The sequence below is a fragment of the Anarrhichthys ocellatus genome, unplaced genomic scaffold (genome assembly GCF_004355925.1).
Source record: "Anarrhichthys ocellatus isolate YVR2014 unplaced genomic scaffold, GSC_Weel_1.0 scaffold15, whole genome shotgun sequence".
Taxonomy (NCBI): Eukaryota; Metazoa; Chordata; class Actinopteri; order Perciformes; family Anarhichadidae; genus Anarrhichthys; species Anarrhichthys ocellatus.
Genome location: NW_022280045.1, coordinates 2,088,485 through 2,109,008, shown reverse-complemented (window position 1 = coordinate 2,109,008; position 20,524 = coordinate 2,088,485). Strand labels below are relative to the sequence as shown.

Here is a 20,524-nt window from a genome sequence, read left to right as displayed (position 1 = left end):
GGCGGTGCTAATTCTTCAGAGCAGAGCAATTCAAAAAGAAGAGAGTGCAGCAAGATGGCGTAATTAAAAGGGGAATGTGAACTAATTGGTGGAAAAGTGGAAAACATGATGGGAATTGATACGTTATCTTTCTTTCATGTATCAAGTTGGGAAACGTTAGTCTCCTCATCGCTGTGGCAAATAAGTGTCATGCTTCACAAACATCTGTTTCCATTTTTGCAATTTATTTGTATTGATAAATCAACTTGTCAACCTCAGCTCAGCATCAAAACTTTTTTCATTTACATTTCCATATTTGAGACTTTCTGGCACTTCCACTCACATGTAATAATTGACGGGAGGTGAATGGAAACACACTTATAGGCTTCTGAGATCCAGGAGTTCTCCTCACGTTTTTTCAATGTCATTCAAATAGTTTCACTATTTGTTAAAATTTGAACTATGTAAATGATGATTAAATATTCAAAGTTTGATACAGTGCCCCACCCAGTGAGAGCTTTAACAGTGCATATTCTTACTTCCATTTCCACTGCCTTGTTAAGATGAGCTTTTAGGAACTTTCAAACGCTCCAGAAGAATAATTATCTATCTACAAAATGTTCTTTTTCATGTTATAGTGCAGTGAGACCAGAGGAGAGAACAAAGTCCAGGGCGTAGAAATAGAGTGAGAGTGCAAAGGACATTCCCATGAACATAGCAGGATAGTCAGAACGGCAGATATTATTACGTGTACCGTTGCCATTGCAAAGAACTGTGACCGTTGCAGCAACTAAATCTTTATATTTCTTTGGTCAACGCACAGTGCTGAGTGCCACTTTCTTTTGAACTAGTTAAGTGACCAAACAGTTTGATGTCCGTTCTACTCTCATTCTATTTCGATGGTTCAGGGTGTGGTCCTGTAATTGAATGGGAGCCTCAACTGATTGGATAAATTAAAACCAAGTGTATAAAAATATATAATTTACGCTTAGTTTTAGCCACGGCCCTAGTGATGGCAATGGCAGTTGGTCCACCACTTTGGTCCAGGTTGAAATAACTCAACCACTATTAGATCGATCGCCATGAAATTTGGTACAAATATCCATGGGGAAATTTGGTGATCCCCTGAACTTTCATGTAGCTGCATCATCATGTAAACATTTCAGTTTGTCCACGACTCAAAGGTTTGACTTAACACCTGACAAACCAGTGACATTCCTGTCAGCCTCGGCTGTCCTTTGTTCATGAGTGCTAATTAGCAAATGTAAGCATGCTAACACGCTAAACAAAGAGCATAGTACACATTATATGTGCTTAGCATCAGCATGTTAGAATGATAGCGTGCTGAAATCAGCATTTAGTTCAAAGCACTGCTGTGTCGAAATGCAGCCTCAGAGATATACGCTAGTGTGGCTGTAGACTACTGGATACTTTCATCTCTTTAGGAATCAAAAAATCCTGAGACTGAAAGTCTGGGAAGGACGCGTGCTCTTTGTTCAAACTGTTCACAGACTAAGGTCCACACAGAGGTCACGCCTTGAGATTAGTGAGCACAAATTGTTTCATTTTAAAGCATCACATGGCCAAAAGCTCTGGGAACAACTGGTTTAAGCAGTTTCTGACACTCACTGTGAAGAGCTCCGTATAATGGCTGGTAACAATGCCTGATAACAAACACGTAAAGATAATGTTGAATAATGTTATATTTGTCTTGTAGTTGAATTTGGAGTTGATAATTGATCATTTTGTATGGTCTTCCTGTTTATTAGTACAGTCTTAAAGGCCATGGAAACACATACACACAGAGCACGTCTGGTTATTTCACATGAAAGATTTTATGTATTTTTTGTAGGGAGCGGAAAAATGTCACAATTAACTTTACATCTTTTTGTAGTCCAACTTCTATATATTTATGCTTCCATTCAGCTTTGTCAACAATATGTTATTTGCAGATGAAATATATAAAGAGATACATAAATGTCACAACATCTTCAAAATGCACAAAGACAAACGTAGCAGCTACATGTGAACAGAGCCGGGCCTGTCATTGCCTCGGTTGTTTTGATAAAATATTTTCAGGGGGAAACGTGAGAAGGAGGACACGGCTTGTGTCTGTTTTCTTGCTTTTCTTCTTCATCATCATCTGAGGATGAGGAGGAGGAGCAAGATGAAGAGGAGCAGCTTGAGCTCTGAGATGACTCCTCGTCGCTCCCAGAGTCCTCATCATCATCATCATCTTCTTCTTCTTCTTCTTCCTCAGTGCTCTGCTCTGCCTCTAGCTCTCATAGAAAAGACATGACACAAACTCGTGACGTGTTTTGTAATGTGCAGAGTAAGTGTTGGCGTTCGTATAAAACAGAAGGACTCTCACCCTCCAACAGCTTCCCCTGGATCAGCGGGAGGAACTCAGAGGCCTCAGGATTGTCTGGTTCGTAGATGAGAACTGGAAGGAGGAGAGAAGAGGCAACATTGGCTGACTTCACCGGTGGCTGATTCATTGACTGACAGACATACGGTTGATGGATGCAGGACACTTACTCATCCGACACAGTTTGCTGGCCAGCAGGTAGTCTCTGTCCATCATAGCTCCGAGGAACTGAAAACACACATTTTCAGTTAAGTTTCAATTTTCTGCCGACTAAGTATATCCAAGGTAAGTAAAATATACGTCTTTGACTAAAATCAGGGATTCAATTGATTCCTGGCATCTGAAATAAAACAAGAAGTTGCTGCGGTTTAGCCAGTCCTCTCAACAGAGCATGAAGTGTGCAGGTATTTGATAGTGATCCGTCACTTTACCTTCATTATCAGCTGCACTGGTGCCTTAATGTCTTCATCCTCAACATCCTCTTCCTCGGTCTGTTCTTCCTCCACATTTGGCTCATGAGTCGTGAGAGGCATAGCTGGTGGAGGAGAATGTGTTGTTCCTCCTGACAACCATTAACACCATCACCAGTTTCTTTCTTACATTTATTACTTTGCGTTTAGTTCTACAACAACTTACCTGTTAGTATTGAGTCTGGGGGCTCAACGCTTCTCAGGTCTTTGATTTTCAGCTCGTCATCGGGCACTGTAGCCGACTGCGTGTGTTCTCCAACCCTGAAATCACATTTAAGATTAAAAACTGTGTGTTGGCAAACATTTCATTTGTCTGATCACCCACGATGTGAATTCATAGTACCTTGGTGTTATCTTGGTGGATTTCTTTGGGGAGAACTCTACAGGGGAACAACAGACATACAAGACATTAATTCAGCCAGGAAAACCTTGCATGGATTTTATATATTTTTTGGGGGGCACAATAGTATATAATGGTAATCTTGTGTGAACAGAAACAAGCTGAAAATGTTTGTTGATATGATGCTGTAAACAAAACATGAAACTTTCTGGAACAGTCTGGAGAAATGATGAGGGAAAAATGACACAGAGAGCAAAGTTTGCTTTTAGTGTCCGCAGCATGTCTTTTCATTCTGTCACAGCTAGTGACTGTGTTTGTGACTAACTACATTTCCCAGAATGACTTTTGACACATTTAACAAGCAAGCACCAACACATACATCCATATATGCTTGTGGAGAGTGATCCACAGCAATTGCAATGGAGCAAACAGTGTTTACCTGAGGGGGAGCCGGAGGGTGGGTGCAAGACTTCTACAGTTTGCTGCTATAGTATTGCACTGAATATTGAATAAAGCACCTTTAACATGTCTAAGGGTTGCATTGCATTCTGATCTTTTGACCAGAAATTGTAATTTTTGTAATTTTTGTAAAGAGTACAACAGGAGTTCACCACCACATACTGTCTGTATCCGGCACGGCCACACTTGGAAACCCAGACTTTTGAGTCTCTTGGCAAGAAACCTAAAGTAAGGAATAAAAATAATAATAATTACAGTTGTGACACAAAACATGTTTCTGTCAATCCAGTCTTGGTGTCTGTCCCAAAATACTTACCTTTACAGAACGAAGCAGCTGGGCTGGAAGAGTCCTGCTGGATCCAAAAAAAGTAAATGAAAAAATAAAAATACTGGATAAGGAATTATGTGAAATGTATATTTGCTGAGATGGGACTTTTCTTACCGAGGTTTATCAGTGACTTTGTTTTCCCCCATGTTGTCTAGAACATAATGAGAATGTAAGTCTGTCATTAAAGGCAGGTGAGCAGCATAAGAACAAGGTGGAACTTAAGTCAAATCTTGTGTCTTTCATGTCAGCTTTAAAAAGGGAAGCAAGTCAGGATGTGGTGTTCAATAGTCTTACCATTGGGTTTGTACGTCTCAGCATGAGCAGAGGTAACTTCTGCTGCCGACTACGTCCAAGTGGAGTGATCAAAACTATTTTAATATTCATACAGTACAGTAGCAATGCTCAAGCATGGTCAATGTATAACCTACTCAAACAACACTACATATCATCAATTCATAATAAAAACACATAAACCTGTGTTAACATCAAACTAGTGCAATAAAACAGAACACAGTTGACTTTCTTCTGTAGTGTTTACCTGTTTCTGTGGACCCGTGGAGGATTTCCCCAAACACTCTAACCTGAACATGAAATTACAGAAGTCATGTAACTTTATTATTGTTTGTGCATTAATTAGCATGGATTTTAAAATCCTAACGTTTCTATATGGATTCAAGGTTAACATGTGATACTTCAGTGGAGCTTACTGTGTGTTGTTTAACTCGTTACGTGTTTTATTTAGTCAATGGAAGCTGCTGAAGCAACATTCGTGGTACTGAAATAACTGACGTTACGTTTTCAATCATGACGTCCACTTACCAAGGCAGTTAGCTAGGTGCTAACTAGCTTAAATTAGCAGGTAAAGTTAGCTACCGTTGTTATATGTTGTAAACTAACGTTAAGGCACCATGTGCTCACCTGCTCATGGATGAAGAGAAACGACTGCAACTTAAGGCACTATTAACTTAAGGCACTAATAGCTAGCTAAGTTATAGTCACTATGGTTGTATAACGCAACATCGTTGCCATAGTAACGGAGCTACTCCGACCTGATGGTGCCTTCAAGTGCTGGCGGAAATTTTGTTATTAGAAAAATATACAGGTCATATACATATTAATGTTGTGCCATGGCATTCGAAGTATGGAGAAGCCGTGATGAAGTACTGTACCTAGTTGTTTTTCATTTTAAATAGGCAATTCAAAGTTTAGTCATATTTTGTCTTATTATTTTAAGACAGAACATGACTAAACTTGTATTCTAATTATTCTAATATTCATAATTCAGCTGTTTATATCCCACTCAGTTTGCAACAGTAGTGCAAAGTTGTTTTGGCTGCTTTATTGTGAAATAAATAAATTCATTGGAATGCACAAAAAGTATTGTTCACACTATTCAAGCTCAGAAATTAAGAGATTTTCTTCTCTCACTGGCCCCTCTTACTCATAGCCTGTAGCTGTTTCCGTGTCAGCCATATTTCATCCAATAAGTAGCTGTAACTGCTACATTAGCTGTGCATACATCGAAAGAGCTGCCCTCTGTCTTGAATCTGTGTGTCAATGTGTGTGTGTGTATGAGAATGTGAGGGTTTAGGTATTGTGTGTGTGGTTAATAGGTTCAGGTCTCCTCTGCACTTGGCTCTATTGTTTCACGGTTGTCTAATAATCTCAGGAAGATATAAACCATCAGACTGACAGGCTGAAAACTCAGACTTCCTGCAGAGACTAAATTAGCACATGACTGACAGGCTTGTTCATTTTTGAGTTTGAAGCACAGTTTACAGAAAGTTGAGGTGAGTTTGGACTGCTAAATGTGCATGCCTAACTCTTACCTTCCTGCACCCTGTCACACACCACACACACATCAATTAGGCGGTGCAGTGAAGTTGCTCGGACTGAGCTCCCCTCCTTGGGATCCCTCTCATGCACTGAACCGTGTGCGTGTGTGTATTTAGTGAGTGTGTACATGTGCTTCAGTGTAGACTGTATGTGTTTTCACGAGTGTAAAAAGTGGAGAGGAGGCAATCAGTCCTATATACTGTAGAGTTTGCCTTGTCGCTGCATTAGCAGAAGAAACCCAGCAAAGAAATGCACACACAGTATCACAACATAAAAACAATACCAGCCACATGCTGTTGCAGCTGGTAAAAATACAGAAACATCTCTTGAAATAACCAAAACTGATCACAGAAAGTCCTGTCTTCTTGTAAGACCCCATTGCACATATAAGAAGCTGCAGACACTTGGTTTTCACAGCTTTCGAGAGCCTGTCTTCATCAATATCCAAAAATAGATGTATTGATTCAATTAGCTAATTAAAATGTCCGCCGTCATCTGAGTTTCCAGACCCAACCTCTCACGTAAGATCTGATTTTACAGCAATTTAGCTAATTCAGGTCAAAATGCCAAACACCAATATTGGTGGAACTGCTCCGACTTTGTCACCTTGTTTTTATGGAGAACCCCCCACCCGCCTCAACTTCTGGTGCCCAACAACAGACAGACGGAGAGAGCCACAAAATGCACACATACAGCTCCAGCAGCCCATCAGGCACACCTGCCATGGACGGTTGATGGGAAAATATATTCCACACAGAGGACATGATAACAGAATCATTTCACACTTCAGTGGTCCTCTACACATTCTCTTTGTGTGCATTTATGAGCTTGTGTGTGTGTGTGTGTATGTGTGTGTGAGTGTGTGTGTGTGTGTGAGTGAGTGAGTGAGTGAGCACCCGCATGCACATCTATTAGTGTGCTGGCGGGTTGTATGTACTGTATGTTCCTTGAGAGACTCACACATTTCCATTTGACGAGCCCCGAGGCTGCAAAAGAGAACCCAGAGCAGGAAAAAAGGGACAGGAGGACTCATCGCGGTCCTTCAGGACATCACCATATGGAATGTGAATGTGTATTTCCGTGATGGAACGCCACTGAACACACTGTTCCCATCATTAACGGGGATCCGCTTTAACAAAACGAAGCAACGTCACGCCGTCATAAGGACCTCGTCTGTATAAGTTTGTGTGTGTGCATGTGGCACTTTTGACGCTCATGTTGCTGTGTCCTCGGGCCCGCGTGTTTATGAAGCATCTGTGCAGGTCTATCAGTGCGGTGTGGTGTGTGACGATCCATCCTCACGCCTCGCAGTCTCTGGCAGGCTGAGGGCTAATAATAAATGCAAATTGCAATCAGAGGAGCAGATCGGAGCTGGAGAGGATAATTGCTCTATTATGGCTGTGTGTGTGCGCATGTGTGTATCTTGTGTAACGGGGGGGGGGGGGGGGGGGGGGCGGGCACTTACCAATGCCAGGTGCTGACGTCACAAACAGACTGCATAACAAGACCAGTGAGGTGTTGCAAGTATCGATTTATTTAATGGAAAATCTTTTACTTTTCCAGTACGAGGGCCAAGTAAGGCTAATTAGAGTGTGTGATGTAACTGCGGGGCCACAGATCAAAAGAAAGAAAGACATCTACACTACAAGCTGCTCCTGAATCCCACTGTTTGAAAATCGGTGTTTGAAGCACACAGCTGTGGGAATACCGTATAAATTCAGTGTCATTTACAGATGAGGCCTGTAATGTGTCTTTCCCCGCTATGACACTCCTTAATTTTTCCATTTCATTTAAGTTATTAGGATCCTCATTAGCTTCATCAAAACAGAGGCTGGTTTATTCCTCATGGGGTGAACACACACACACACACACACACACACACACACACACACACACACACACACACACACACACACATTTCATTACCAGACAATCCAAAAATCCATTTAAAACATGGTACCATCTCACAATGAACAAAACCACAGAAACAACAACAAAAACAAATAAAGAAACAACAAATCTTTTCAAGAATAAAATGCTATTCAGGTAAATAATGTAACCTTGCTAACTACCTCTTATGTGACTCACGGACATCTATGACTCAACCCAACTTCATGCATGTAAAAAATACTACAAGACTTCCATGAAACCACGGCTCCAAAATATTCTTAATACAACAAAGTAAACTGCACATTGTTGAGGCAAGACACATTTTCCATCTAACTGCTGTTACTGCAGAATCCCATATGAACGGTCCCCAGGTCTGAGAGGGAAATCTGGAACGCTCGATTCACGTTTATCAGTTAATTTCCTCCATAAGAAGTCCAAGAGTCATCACCTTTTTTCTTCTCCTTCAGTTATTTTACATTGTCATGGTGCATAACAGCAGAAGCACATACTAAGTGACTTATCAGTTTATTGTATTTGCTCTATTAAATCATTCTTTCGTGTCCTCGTAGCATGAGCCAAGGGGTTTTACTGCTAATATTTAACTTATTACCCATGCTTTGCTTTTAATGTGAAATCTATTTAAGAGGATGACTCCAGCCTCTGGGCCCTTTGTTATATATTTGTGTGCGAGTGTGTGTGTCATCATCACAACCATCATCATCATCATCTTTGACTTCGTAGGCACTCTTTCACTTACTCTTTCCATTCCTCGGCCGCACAGCTCACTGATGGAGCTGGCCCATCTGTCTCTCTTTCAGCCCATTCATCATTTCCTCACTCATCAACTCTGTATTTCTTCATTTTCCTGTCCTCACTCCATCTCTGTCTCTTCTTCACTAGTCGCCCATTTCAGGGGGTTTTGCGTTCCACCCCTTCCTTCCGCTCCACCCATCTGCCTCCCACTTTTCACAGTATCCATTTCCAGCCTTTTCCCTCGCCTCATTTTCTGTCTCTGTCATTTCTGCTGGCCGTCCATCCACAGCGGAAGATATTCCCATGAAAAAGCCCACAGAGGCTAATTCCATGAGGGGACCTGATTACCAGACTTTTGCAAATGTAAAAAAAAAGAAAAGTTTTGTCTTGTGATCGGATGATGAAACTGATCTATTAATTTGTATTGAAGGCTGTGCAAAAAAGAGACAGTCCGATGTCCAGGCCAACGGTTTAGCATTAAAACTGATCATAGTAAAAAGCTATTAACCGTTAATAGACACATATGTATTCACATCATCTTTAAATTTGAGAGAGACCTTTAAAAATGGAAACATTTGGTTTAAGGATGGGGCAGTGAAAGGGTAGAATTGGTACAAGAGGGTGTATGCTTCATAAACCACAACTAATAGAGATTCACAAGGCTGGTTTATACCTCAAAGGACATTTCTGAGATAGAAATGTAAGGAACGTGTTCTCGTCCACTTATGTCTCTCTCACATCCACCCTTAAAGGCCCTGAAAGCCATACTTTCCAACTTCTAAAGTGAAACGTGAAAGTAGGTCCTTCATGAACACATTGCTATCTGGCAAAATAATACTTGTTCTTTCACATCAGAGATGTGTGTGTGTGTGCTCTGTTGCACCTGTCACCACACCCACCAGTGATGTCACAGTGTACCGACATGCCCTGGACTACACTTCTACAGCGCTGAAACAAGGGGAGAAGTTAAACCACTGCAGGTCAGCAAAAATGAAAGACATTTTCAGAGTGTGTTAAGTTAACAGGGTATAATAATTGTAATCAGAATCATAGACTGTATATAAGACATACTAACCATGACGTCACGTTTTGAAGCCTCAAGTTTGTCATTTTGGCAGGAGCCATCTTGGTTTTTGGCCATCATTATTTTGGCTTTTTAAAAAACAGAAATGACACGAGAGGGAGAAGCTAAGTACAACCGAAAGCTGAATAATGATGTGGTAGCCACGCCCTATTGTACTCTAAATGGGAGCATAATTTACAAAATGAACATCATCATTGTATTGAAGAAGACTTGAAACGAGCGTTTGAGACCATGAACTCATGTTGTTTACTGAGGTAATATATCAAGTGAGAAGTAGGGTCATTTTCTCATAGAATTCTATACATTCTGACTTCTTTCTGCTACCAGAGGAGTCGCCCCCGATGGCTATTAGAAAGAATACAAAATTAAGGCACTTCCGCATTGGCTTCCCTTTCAGACCCGGAGGTTGCCGCCTGGTCAGAAATGAAAGTCCTGATGAATGTAAGTCCCACATGGTCTCCACCAACTCCTGAGAGAATAATCAATATTGCTAAGTTGCTCCACTTTGTTCACCAGCAACTTACTTTGTTGATGGGCAATCGGGTCATGGACAGTCAGTCTTTTCACTGAAAAAGAAAACTGCTGGAAACAAGGTTGATGAGAACCAGAAAACCCAAACAATGAGCCAAAAGAGGCTAAAAGGCTCTGTAGAGTGTTGGTTCAGTATGGGTGCATTACCCTGAACCACATCACACATAGCTATTTCACTCATTGTTTATGTAAGATTATTGATAAGCGCAGCTTTAAAGAGCAATACTTCAAAACCATCACGCACCAGTCCCGTTGGCTACAGGTGAGATGTCGTCTGAGAAGGAACACATTCGCCATCATCTCTCCCTCCTCCTCCTCCTCCATGTCTTTCACTCCTACTCTCTCTGTCCATGACGCAGTTGAATGATGAGGTCATTTGAGTGACAGCCAAGGCAGCCATTTGAAACAGTGTGAAGGTGTCAAAGAGGCCCGAGCAGCGGCAACAGCTCAGCTGCACCTCAGCTGAGCTGAGGTGGTGGTGGGGGTTTATAAAGATTTATTCCTCGGGCGCTCCAGCAGCACTGGCATGATTATGATACCATAACACAAGGTGCCATAAAGAAAACGCTGTCAGCTAAATAAAGAGCAGAGCGACGAAAATGTGCTCGCCATTATGTGATCAATCATACCGTCAAGCTCGTAGCCCTCGATCAAGAAAGCTGTCACTGTCAGCTGTTGCCTGTTTCTCCCTTGTCCCCGACTTTCTTTCATATTTGTTGGTTTTCCGAGCATCTGTATGTGTGCGACTGTGTTTCTGGGTCATTTTGCCTCTTTTCCCAGGCGGCCACAAGTCTCCCATCTACGTACAATACCTCATGTGAGCGCTGATAAGAGGTGAAGAATTACCAAACATGTTGGCCGCACGCTGGCTGAGATCACACACACAGAGCCCCCCTGTAACATTTCACAGGTAGGAAGAAAGGGATGCATACATCATTCTGACAGAGCCAGAATGGAGAGAGTCATCCCTCTGTTATCTCCACATACATACACACACACACACACACACACTGTCAGAGATTTATAGTACAAGGCTTTAATGGTGCCCTCACACACCTCTTCCTCTCTGTATACCTCTCTCCTCGCTCGCACGGACACACGAACACACATCCATCCATCATTCGCTTTCTTCTTCCTCTGTTTTCCTCCGTCTTTCCTCTATCTGCTGTCCATCTCGCATCTCCCTTTACTTCTCGTTTCTCGCCCCATTTCCCCTTTTCTTCCCCATCCTCCTCCTCCCTTCTAAGGCTGCCCCCAATTTCTCTTTTTTTTTTCTGGCACAGTTAATTGAAATACAGTAAAAATAAAGATGTCAACGTCTAGTTCAGTTCAAAGAAAGAAACGAGATTCCCATCATCCTCGGGGGTGAAGAGGGTAGACACTCTCATAGTGTAATACAGATGTGTTTTTTTTATAAATTGCTTAATGTTCCCAATAAACACAATGGTGACAGCCATACATGACTCTGTAATGGGGGGTGGTTAAACCTTAAACACAGACCATTTACCCCTGTGATTTATGCAGCAATGCTTGCAGCCACTTGGCAGGGATCAGCTTCTGTTTATCACCTGCTTGTATCACCCAAACATGCTGTTGAAGGTTTGCAGCTATACCACTGACGTCGGCATCAATTTAACCTTGGCAAATCCCGCCCACCCGCTGCCACTCAGAGCAACCATGGTGCCCACACTGTCACTAACTGCAGCCTCAATGTTTCATCAGTCATATTGTGGATGTTGATGTTTCTTTGCATTCAATTGTGTTTCTGCAACTGGTGGGAAATTATGGCACATTCGTCAATATTTCCATATGACCAGTTGAATGTGTCCGTAGTGACAAATCCACAGCGATTTATCATCCAATTTTGCAGTTACCTTCAGCTCTGCAAATCGTTTTTTTTTTTCCACCTTTCAGGAGCTAAAACCAGAATCAATATTGGTAATATATTCATCTCCGAAACTGCTGGAAGTTCACCTTAAAAACTTTGTAAAATGATTTTGCCTCAGTGTTGCCCGTTGTGCTGCCCCCAGCGGCCAACAGTCAGTTCATTTAAGTTGAAGTACAATTTCAAGGTAACAAGTATGTCAGTATTTTCATTCTTTTAACTTCACTACATGCAACATTTTACACAGAGAAATCATGTTGTAAAGTGAATGAATTAATTGTCATAGATTAAACAAGCTCACAACAATAAATCATTTCAATAAGATACCATTACCTGCTGAAACATTGACAAAATCAAATATATAATCGAATACTAAGGTGTCACTCTGCATAATGAGTTCAGAATGGGTACTAAGTTCTAGTTTAAATGCCCCACACACTCACACAGCTGTTTTCAGTTAATTATTGATTAGATCTCATGTTTATAGAGTCATGCAGAGAATTGTGTCACATGTATTTATTTAAATAGCACCTTTCAAAACAAAGCTACAACGTGTTCTTTGCGGGGAAATCCATGCAGTTTCAAACATTTCAATGCTACAATTGAATAAAAGCAGGCCAATGAAAGTAGAAATGGATGAATAGTATAAATGTAACACCGCAATAAAATAAGAGAACAACTGGTGAAATACAGAAACAGATAAGACAGTTATCTCACCTTAACAGGTGGGACAGGAGAGCGAGGGAGGTTTCTGTGCACACCCACACAGTCCTGATATGAGGCCTAATTAGGCAATAACACCTGTGAGGGTGGTTTATGGTTGTGTAGCGCCTTTAAATGACATTTTGGATTCAAGTCTTTTACTTGCAATGGAGTGTTTTTTAAATATTGTTTAATATCCATGAATGATTCTAACAGTAAAATTTTAAGCTGGTTCAGTTCATTGGACAGAAAACGACAGTATGGTGAATGTCAAACGCAGCTATTCATCTTGAGTGTACGATGGCGTTTTATAATTACGATCGAGTCCATCGCCCAATGCTGCGTGCTGCTTAAATGACTGGAAGGGAACAATCGTTTCCCCCTGACCTTCTTTTACAGGGTTTATGTAAGAGAGAGGTGGAGAATCACTGTCACCCCAAACATCTCCACACTGGGATTGCATCATCCAAACCCCACTGCTCTCTCTCTCTCTCTCTCTCTCTCTCTCTCTCTCTCTCTCCTCATACCTGTACACCCTTCGTCAGTGATGGAGGCGTTATTGCAAGGTCACTGGAGACAACATCTCCCTCTTTCTCTCTTCTGTCAAAGTCATACCCCATCAGTACAGAGAGCTGCCCTCTGGGAGGACAGCATCTCAACACGCTCTGAGTTTTACAGTCTAATAACTGGTGTTAATGATCCAGGTGGTGTGTGTCTCTTTGTCTGGTGTGTGTGTGTGTGTCTGCTGTCTTATCTGACATTGATTGGCTGCCGAAATCGCCATCGATCATCCATTTCTGCTTTTCATTGTCACCTGAACATCGGCTTTTGTATGCAGGAGAAGTTCGCACTCTCTTACAATTACGCACAGACTCACACGCAGCGACGCACGCTTTACACTCTCACATACGCACACACCCTCTCGCCCTTCGATGCAACCCTATAATTTGCCAGATGCGGCAAATCCTTGGTTACTATGGCAACTACAGCAGGGAGAGTTGTTTTTTCATTTTTCCAATTTTGGCAATAGGGCTGCACACACACACACACTCACACACACCCGGGCGTCATGTGATCATGGCTGAGGCGCTGAATGGAGGAATGAATCAAAAAGCAGTTCTGCACCTGCAGCCAATGGGTGTTGGCGACGGTAGTGATTGGTGATCATCCAAATCATCCCATAATTAAGGGAAGAGTGTTTATTTTCACGTGCAAGCAGACTGTTGGGATTTTGCTGAATAGACACACACACAAACACACACATACCACACAGGGCATCACAAATATGGATGAGGAAAGCAGATTCTCTGGAGGAGCAGGCTGGTAAAAACAGAATAAGCTGAACTGACACTAACACTCTTAGACAAGCCCAGTGAGTCACTGTATACCAGTACAACATACATACAGTTTGATGCTCTAACACAGTCAGCGGATGCAAATACAAACTGGTGAACCAAGAGTTACGCAACAGTTTATAATGAATTTTTATGAAATGCCACTCTTAGATGTTTCACGTTGTAATTACTGGTGGGCCGTTTAAGGGACACAACCTTTGAAATGCGAATTGAAATGCAGCTCTTTCTAAAATAAACCCCAAGTCATCTGCTACTCAAAAAAAAAAAAAAACGGTTAGTGCTGAGCCAATGAGGCAGGGGATTATCTTCACACACACACACACACACACACACACACACACACACAGTGCTGCATCTGGTTGCGACTGATAAGAGGAGTTTTTCTCCCCTCGGGGAATCAAGCAGAAGGAAAACACGAAGGATGTGGAGTGAAAGGTCGACGCTCGGTGGCGAACGAGGGGACCGGTGGGTGTGTGGCGGTCGAAAAGTTGAAGCGTCCCTGTCATCGCTTACAGTAACGCTATAGGTCAAACATGTTGTTTTGTTTAATACCCACCGGTGTATCAGTGTGTGTGTGTGTGTGTGTGTGTGTGTGTGTGTATGTGTGATCCCAGCTCCTTACTTTAGAGGCTGGTTTAGGGAAATGGCAGCTAATCAATAAAAAGCATGTAGACACACACACACACACACACACACACACACACACACACACATTGCTGCATCCCACAGCTAGTCAGTTTATCAAGGAGCTATGTTATCTACAGTGACCTGAGTTGAGACAAAACACTTGTTTCCTCCCCCAAAGCAGTGGGTCAGAAATTAAAGAGAAAGGTGAACCTTTAAAAGGCTTTGGGCAAATCATAACGTCTAGAATTTAACTTTTCCGGAATAAAACCGCCGAGGAATCTCCGGGGTTGTCCTTGGGTTGCCCTTCAGAGGCCATGACAGGGACTCAAAGCCCGTGCATGCCCCATAGACGTTCTCGTCTGAATCATACGTGGGTGTCTTACGTATGTCTGACGACCGCCAACCCGGCGACGTCAGCTGACAAAAGGCTGCTCTTCTCTATTCCCCCCCACCCCCCGCGCTTCCTGTCAAGCTATGCAAATTTTGGATTTAAGCTCCAAGTGTGTGCTGCTGCGGGGGCGTAAAGCCCCGGCCAATCAGAAGCCAAACTCTGTGGCAGGAATTTGCATAAATCTGCATGGCTAATGTACTGTGCAAATTGAAGGAGTGACACTGTGACTTCACCTCTTCTCAGCGCTAATACAACACAACAACTGACCTCAAATGAAAAATGCAATTGCCCGCTAAATCCGTTCATTTGCCATGCAGTCGGACCGAGAGGAAAACAAAGTGCATTTGTTTGTGTAATTGCCCATGAGCAGAGAGAGGGAGAGAGAGATATGGAGGGAGGAACGGAATGAGAGGGAAACTGGTGAATAAACAGAGGAGATGGATGAGTCTATTAAAGCAGCGGTTAATCCGGGCTATTAGGGAGCAGAGTGAAGGAGTGTTGGAGAAGAGGATACATACGTTGGCTTAATGGCGCTAAATACAGACCTAAATGGAGCAGAGGACTGTTCGAGATTATTATAAATGTACCCAGGATGTCGCTAGGAATTATGGGCCTTCTGCACTCGAGATGACTCTGAACTGCCCACAATCATCCTCTTTGGCCTTTTGCATTTCATATATGGCAAAGGTCTATATCTGACGACCCATACACACCGTCACACATTCATTATGATCAATTATCACACACATTGCATCAATTTAGGCAGTTTTCCTTCTACAGGGGGGAATCATGTCGGTATAGAAAAACAAAGCCAAATGGATTTGACTTTTCAGTGAGAACACACTCAGAAAGGCTCTGTATTTAACTGCTACGCCATAGATTCTCTCTCCTTCGCCTTGCCGTCGTAACATTTGACTGCCTGTGCAAAACTGTACACATTTCAATGTATACCATTTTATTGTTAAATCAGCCTGTGTTCTAATTGTGAGGCTTACTGAGAGTTTGTTATGTGCAGTTTGTTTGCACAGCCGAGTCAATCCATAGATATTTAGAAATCTCTTTTGTGCCTCCGGGCTTCGGTGTGCACGGGGCTCCTAGAAAATGAATAGTTTTCTTTGAGGTCGATTATAATCCGTAGCTGTTTTCAAAGCCATCTTGCTCTTTTATGGCGAGATGATAGATAGGACAGAAAATAATCTATAAAAATGTAAATTTAAAAAGTATTTGTTACAAAGGCCTGTTAAAGTGAAGTTTAACATATTTCTGCGTGTTTATCTGGGGATCATCATCACCTAGAGGTTGATGGTTTTTTTAATTATTTTTGGAGGGGAACTAGCTGTCCTTGATTTTTTTCAGTCATTTGTTTTTCATTAGTTTTTGTGTGGCTGCATCTTAAAACACTCACCAATTATTTTCTCCAGACATGTTATATGACATACTCTGCTGGGAATAATCACTTGTGTTTGGATAGTATTGTGTTGTAAGAAATATATGTTCATTCATCTCAAAAGGTTGAACTGCCGGACACAAGATGTCTCCTTCTCCTCTGAAAGGTTTTTATTGGACCGTGATTGGCTCCAAACTGTGATGTCACAAAATCATGCTTTTTCTAACACGTCACAAACTCAGATTTAAGGTGAGAACAGACTCAGCAGGTGAATGTGAATAAAACCTTTTGGTGACAATCATCGGAGTGGAGGGGGACTTTAAATTCATCAAATGTAGCATAAATGTTGCTTTGTCCAGAACGTTAGGGATGGTCCTTCTCAAGTTACAGCTTGTTCTGCTTGTACCGCTGTCATCGGCTGTTCTGCACACTTTCAGTCAACCTCCATCAGTAAAGTTCAACTGAATGAAATGGCGAGATATTTTAGGTTCCTTCACAGTGAGAGTTTTTTAGAGTTCTAGAACTTTATAGCGATTGTTCCCCAAAGTGTATAATAAATCTTTGTCCATATGTTTTCTCCCAGAAAATGTAAACTCAGCATGTTGTTACTCACATTTCCTAACTTTCCAAGGTTTTCCACGTGCCTTTCTCGTGTGCATCTCAGCAGAGTTTTTAGTCTTTTTCACACATTTCATAAACCTGTCCACAGGCTCACACTGCTGACCTCACCATGATGAGCCTCCTCTTTCCTCTTGGTCGCATTGAGGGCACATCAAGGTGCAGCAAATCAGCTGTTGCTTAAGGTCAACATCCAGGGCCTTGATCCTCACAAATTCTCTCTTCTGTCAGTGAGAAAGAGGCCTTGATAGGGGGATCCTGCTGACGGGGCAGCGACCCTGAGGGGGCAGGATGCTTAGTGGACAACCAGGAAGCACAAACCAAGGTAATCACACACACAAACTCAGTTCTGTGTGTGCACACTTACTGCAGATCCTTTACATACTATTCTGCACAAGTGCTCTCGCGGGAGGAGATTACCAGGAGCATCACTGAATCCTGGGGTTTTGTGATGACGTCTGAAAACGTATGACAATTCCTTATATGGTGTCTGAATCAAAATTCAAAACATGGATTTATGGGAATAAATGTGAGTGTAAAAATATCGGACTGGGAAAAAAAAAAACTGCAATTCCTGCGTAGCTATGATGTGTGGGTTCTGTAGAACTGACGCGCACTGGATGCAGATTGGAGGAGCAGGCAGGTCACGGCTCACGTCCGGCCAATCAGAGAGCAGCGTGTTGCAATCGTTGCCGTCCACACGGTTAGAGCTGGAGGGTTTGAGGAGCAGAGTGAGAGGGGGCACGGTAAACAACTAGGACAGACACACACACACACACATGAAGACACATACAAACACACACACACATACGCACTAACCATAGTGGACAAGCCTTCGCTTCCCATTAAGTTCACTGCTGCCCTGAGGATGGGGTAAAAATACTTCACCGCAAAGAAAGGGGCCAAAACAACGAGTGTGTGTGTGTGAGGCAGTGCTCATCAGTGTACCCTCACCTGACGCTGATTATCCTCTCTAAATAATTACCTTAATTGAAGGACACATAATGATGGTTGCAATTCAATGCTATGTTTAAAAAAAAAAAGGCATTTTCACGACATAAAATAGAGTTAAACCTATTTCCTGCAGGAAAAAGGATGAAGCAAAAAAAAAGGATGGAGGTTTACTCTATCTAGGACATGTGTGGGCGTTTAAACCCTTCAGCATGAAAAGGCAGCTTGCGTCTGAACAACCCCCTTGACTTCCATTAGCATCACACTGTCAATGCGTCCCCTTTCTCCTGAGCTTAAAGGTGCAGTGCGGAGGGTTTGGCGGCGTCTAGCGGTGCGGTTGCAGCCTTCTTCCAATGTGCAAAGTGAGTAGGAGAACGGCAGTGACTGAGATCATTTCTGCAAACAGATCCCCCTAAATGCTTCACACACTTCCTTTAAAGAAATAGAGGGATGACATATGTTTGTTGGCAAGCCCCGGATGTTAGCATCGCGCTGGTTCCCTGGATAAAAAGAGCCAAAGGGATTTTTCCATTGGATTCTTGACTATCGCAGAAACTGTGGCAAATACGAGATATTTACACGTTTTATTCAGATCATTTTCACAAATGAACAATGATTTTGGAGCGTGAATGCAATCGGCAAGCTAACGTTAGGCTATAAACAAACTACACCACTGTTGGCTGTAAAGGCGGACTGATGAGGTTTTGTAGTCTCACCTTATTGTATCTTATTTAGCCGCTCGTTAGCAGCCGCCTTTTTTTTAAGACACTTAAAATCTTCAAAATTCACGAGAGGGGCATTCACTGACGTATTGTATGTCGTGGATAAAAATGTCAAAATCTTTTAAGCTTGTGTTAAACACAGACCTTATTTCAGGCATCGAACCAAAACAACATTTAACATTCATGACTTAAAGACAATGGAACCGGAAGTGAAAGAAATGGCACTCATTCCTGCAGCACTCTATGGTTGAAATGTTGGGGAATCACTCTTTTTGATTTTCATGTCTAAAAGGAAGATGGTACTGTAAGATTGATACCGCTCTTCGAATTCTCAGTAACAAAGGGAATAAACGTAATTCCAAAAATGTCAAACATTTCCTTTAGGGTATTCGTACAACTCCAATTGTGCACGTCTGTGTTTGCTATAGGGGTGTTTATACAGTTAGCACTAACCGCACACTTTCTCATCCCCATGCATCCTCTATCACACATTGTACACACACATGTTTTTCTGCACAGAGAATTGCTGGTGTAAAGAACCAGTCGAGGGATGCTCAGTGGCATTAGTACGATGTTCCCGCAGTCACTCACGTTGTGGGCAAAACGAGCGCTCCACGTTCAGCTGAAACATTAACATCACAATGCACTTTGTGCCAGAGGATTGAAAAAACAACCAATCAGTGCTATACAAACCAGAACGTGTGGGTGTTTTTGTGAACACACATAAAAGAGGTGATTTTTGCAGCAGTAACACACGTTTTCTCATATATGCCTCACTTTAGGAAGCACAGCAGCTTTTTCAGACAATTACTATTCAAGTATTTCTAAAGAGCACGTGTTCCTATAGGCCTGTACACCTCTCTAAAGGGACTATGCATACAGGTCAAACACAATAACGAATAAGGCGACTGTGTGAACTCTCACTTCCCTCTCCTAAAAGACACAACTGTATTCTCCTTTCCTTATTTTATACAAACACAGATATACCCCCTCCTCTTTTGTCACAGGTCTGCTCTCTGGGTTCCTTTTGACAAATCACCACATTAAACGTGGCCATTTTCAGGCGCACCCAACTTCCCTCTGCTTATTGGTTTCAGATAAAACTGCAATATTTCCATTCATCTATTTCCGTTTGTCGATGAGTGCACGTACCACACACAGACACACACACACACACACACACACACACACACACACAGAAACGTGCACGCAGACACTCCTTTGTCTCCTTGGTCGTTAATAATGTACTGATGGCAATACTGTGGTTACTGACCCATAGCCAACCCATTAATCAAACAGTACAACTAGCATATGATCATAATAAATATGCTCCAGATGAATGTCTTGCAGTCAGGAGAACACACTGAGACCAGAAGGACAAACGTGATAGAAAATAGATAAGACTAAGCTGAGGTAATTACATAAAGCGACACATTCCTCCTGTGAAAATCTGCTTTGATAAGAGCAGCACACTTACACTCAGACAAGCATGTCATCCATATCAAGTCCCACAAGCAAGTCCTGTGTCGTCTGTTCTACATGCATATTTTCATTCAAACATATCTGTTTCCTAATTGGCTGTATAGATAGTGTCCACTCATTAAGAAGGGATTGATTGGCCTATTTTTGATGCTGAAGTGACCATCACAAGAGACTCACTGCCAGTTAGAGAGCCGTCTGTAACAGGGGCTCTATAGGAGCGTGGAGGAATATTACAGTGGTGTTGTTCTGACCTCTAGTGGCGGAGTACAAAGCAGTAGAACTACAGTACAAAGCAGTAGAACTGCACGTCTCCTCTGATTAAAAGCCACTTCACTGCAGCCGTTAATTTTAGAATTTACAGGCTTT

The 20,524-nt window shown here is 42.2% G+C and overlaps 1 protein-coding gene across 5 annotated transcripts; it reads right to left on the bottom strand.

Moving 5' to 3' along the window:
• Positions 1 to 1,799: 1,799 nt before the first annotated feature.
• erich2 (glutamate-rich 2) lies at positions 1,800 to 5,114 on the bottom strand. Of its 5 annotated transcripts, XM_031855323.1 has the most exons (12): positions 4,863 to 5,114; positions 4,483 to 4,525; positions 4,239 to 4,287; positions 4,059 to 4,095; positions 3,933 to 3,969; positions 3,779 to 3,839; positions 3,161 to 3,197; positions 2,984 to 3,078; positions 2,779 to 2,909; positions 2,518 to 2,575; positions 2,351 to 2,422; positions 1,800 to 2,254 (listed from the first exon to the last, which is right to left on the bottom strand). In XM_031855323.1, exons 1-12 carry the CDS (start codon positions 4,868 to 4,870, stop codon positions 2,055 to 2,057), a joined length of 828 nt encoding a protein of 275 aa, XP_031711183.1. In that variant the 5' UTR covers positions 4,871 to 5,114; the 3' UTR covers positions 1,800 to 2,054. The 5 variants fall into 5 exon arrangements, with proteins under 5 accessions (XP_031711183.1, XP_031711179.1, XP_031711182.1 ...); XM_031855319.1 differs by lacking the exon at positions 4,863 to 5,114 and having other exon boundaries at positions 4,483 to 4,818; XM_031855322.1 differs by lacking the exon at positions 4,863 to 5,114 and having other exon boundaries at positions 2,779 to 2,882; positions 4,483 to 4,818.
• Positions 5,115 to 20,524: the final 15,410 nt, after the last annotated feature.